At 40.4% G+C, this 2,418-nt stretch overlaps 1 protein-coding gene across 1 annotated transcript in view; it reads left to right on the top strand.

Annotated features, from left to right (window-relative positions):
• The first annotated feature begins 2,124 nt into the window (after positions 1-2,124).
• LOC104946059 (protocadherin Fat 3-like) overlaps positions 2,125-2,418 on the top strand; it is a 7,634-nt gene continuing 7,340 nt past the window's right edge. Inside the window, exon 1 of the mRNA XM_010771806.1 lies at positions 2,125-2,136. Within this exon, the coding sequence (XP_010770108.1) occupies positions 2,125-2,136 (12 nt within the window). The remainder of the gene's footprint in view (positions 2,137-2,418) is intronic.

The raw sequence follows: 2,418 nt of genomic DNA, 5'->3' as shown, positions 1-2,418 counted from the left end.
AGCAGCTTCTGCAGATTTAGGAGTTTTCTTGAATATTCCACTAAATATTCCTCCTTTTTCCTGAAACATACAGTTAAAAAGTGAGTGCTCTCTCCTTAAGTTATTCAGGACTGTTTTTTTAATTAAGCATTCATCTGTTTACCTTAGTGTTGAGAGCTTCACTGCTGCCTGTGAGTTCATCGTCTGTTGATTGTGTTTCCTGAGAAACAAAATCAAACACAACATTAAAAGCTGTTACACTTTCTGACATTTGTCCATTATACTTCTAACAGTGATCTTTTACAGCTAACAGGAACAGCACTATATCAAAAGGGACACCTCCTCTGCAGCAGCACTGTCTTCAAGTGTGGACGACCTCTTGAACAATCCACTGAAACCTCCGCCTTTCACCTGAAACACACATGCATACAAACTTTATATTCAAATGACCTGTTCCACACAGAGAACATATGGATCACTTACAAAAATCATTAAACACAACTCCAATCAGAACCAAAGGACGCGTTTTAGAAACAAATATATAGTACATTTATACAGTAAACAACATACAAATAAACAATAAATTAAATAAAAAGAACAAATTAAATACATTGTTGTCGAGTCATATTCAGTAATACGATAAGATGCACTCTTGGTCGATGTATTTATTATTTGTAGATACTTTTAATTAGTTTGTAAACTCGTACTGTAAATACATCTTAACTGGACTGTCTGTGTTCTTGTGTGATTTCCCCTTTAGCATGTTTTGGTTGTTTGTATTTATGTTGTAACAATGTCTCGAGTCCTCTTCCATTCACCATGTATCAGTATTACAAACAGGTACACCGTAGGGAACATTTCGTTGCCACATTAGATTTGAGCCAAACGAAGGGCTGCAAATAAAGGTCCCTAACATTTTGTATTCATTAAACTAATTTCCTGGAGCCCAGCAGACAGATTTCCCCTGATGCCTGAGACCACTTGTACAAGCGAACTGACCTTAGTGTTGGTCGCTTCAGACAGACTGTCGTTGCTGACCGAAAGATCTTTCTGTGCCGATAGATTCTCCTGAAACAAGAACACTGTCAGAAACAGAGAGCTCAGCGTGTGAGAAAGTGTTAGAAATATTCTAACGTCTGTCGTCGAGTGAGATGAGGAGTTCTCTATTTCTAAATAAAGACAGGACTTTATATCATTGAGCCTGTAATGAAAGTAAAGAGGAGAGGTATATTTTCATACACTTTCAAAGCTAAGCCTTTATCTATAATCACACAGACATTCCTTTGGGTCTCAGGACATGGGCTGGTTTGTGTGCAACGTATAAAAAACAATAAACAAACCAACAGCAAGTGTTGAAGTGAAACCATGTAGTAAGTACAATAAACCAGATTTGTATAAGAATAACACGTTTACTGTCTGTGTCTACTTGAAAGCTGCCTTGACTTTGAGAAGCTGTACCTCTCCGGGTGTTTTGGGGGTCTTTCTGAGGAGTCCACTGAACAAACCTCCTTTCTCCTACAGGGAAGCAGAAAACATGTTAAAGCAAACTCACTTATGTTCCATAAAAGTCCCCTATCATACTGTTTTTCATCAATATATTATAGGTCTCAGATATATACAAAACATGTCTCTGAAGTGTTTGGCTCCAAACACCAAACAGATCATTGCAGCATTACCCATAATCCCCTCTGTTTCAGCCCTGTTTCAAAAGTGCTGATTCTCTGTCTGTTACTTTAGATGAAAATAAGGAGCCCCTCCCCACGCCCCTCTGAGAGAGATTTGGTTACAAAGAACACAATGGTGCTCTAGGAGGAGATTCGGGTGATAAGGTGTGTGTGTGGGTTACCTTGGTTGCTGATTGGCTAATGGTTACACAAGCCAACACATCGTTATGACATCATAAAGTGGCCAAAATCTGATCAGCTCCTTTTCAGACAGGTTTTTATAGAAATGGATCAGGACAAAAAGAGAGAGAATCTTTGTTCCTGAAACTTTCAGAATCTCTTTCCACAGACGGGGACACATGTTGATGTAGAGGACATGACGAGAGGGGACCATGTTGATGTAGAGAGCATGGAAGGAGAAGGGACCATGTTGTGTAGAGAGACATGGAGAGAGGGGCACCATGTTGGATGTGAAGCCATCATGAAGAAGAGGGCATGTTGATGTAGAAGGGCATGAAGAGCGGGGACCGATCGTTAATGTAGAAGAGACATGACAGAAGAGGGGACACATGTTAATGTAGAAGAGACATGAAGAAGAGGGGGACACATGTTGATGAGAACGGGGGGCATGGTTGAGTGAAGAAAGAGGGGAACATGTTGATGTAGAAGGGCGGGGAGGGGGGGTGACATGAAGAAGAAGGCGGAACATGTGATGTAGACAGAGACATGAAGGAAGAGGGACACATGTTGATGTAGAGGACATGAACGAAGAGGA

This window comes from Notothenia coriiceps, unplaced genomic scaffold, assembly GCF_000735185.1.
Source record: "Notothenia coriiceps isolate Sejong01 unplaced genomic scaffold, NC01 NC01_scaffold00010591, whole genome shotgun sequence".
Taxonomy (NCBI): domain Eukaryota; kingdom Metazoa; phylum Chordata; class Actinopteri; order Perciformes; family Nototheniidae; genus Notothenia; species Notothenia coriiceps.
Note: the sequence above shows the minus strand (reverse complement) of the source record. Positions and strands in the feature narration are given on the sequence as shown.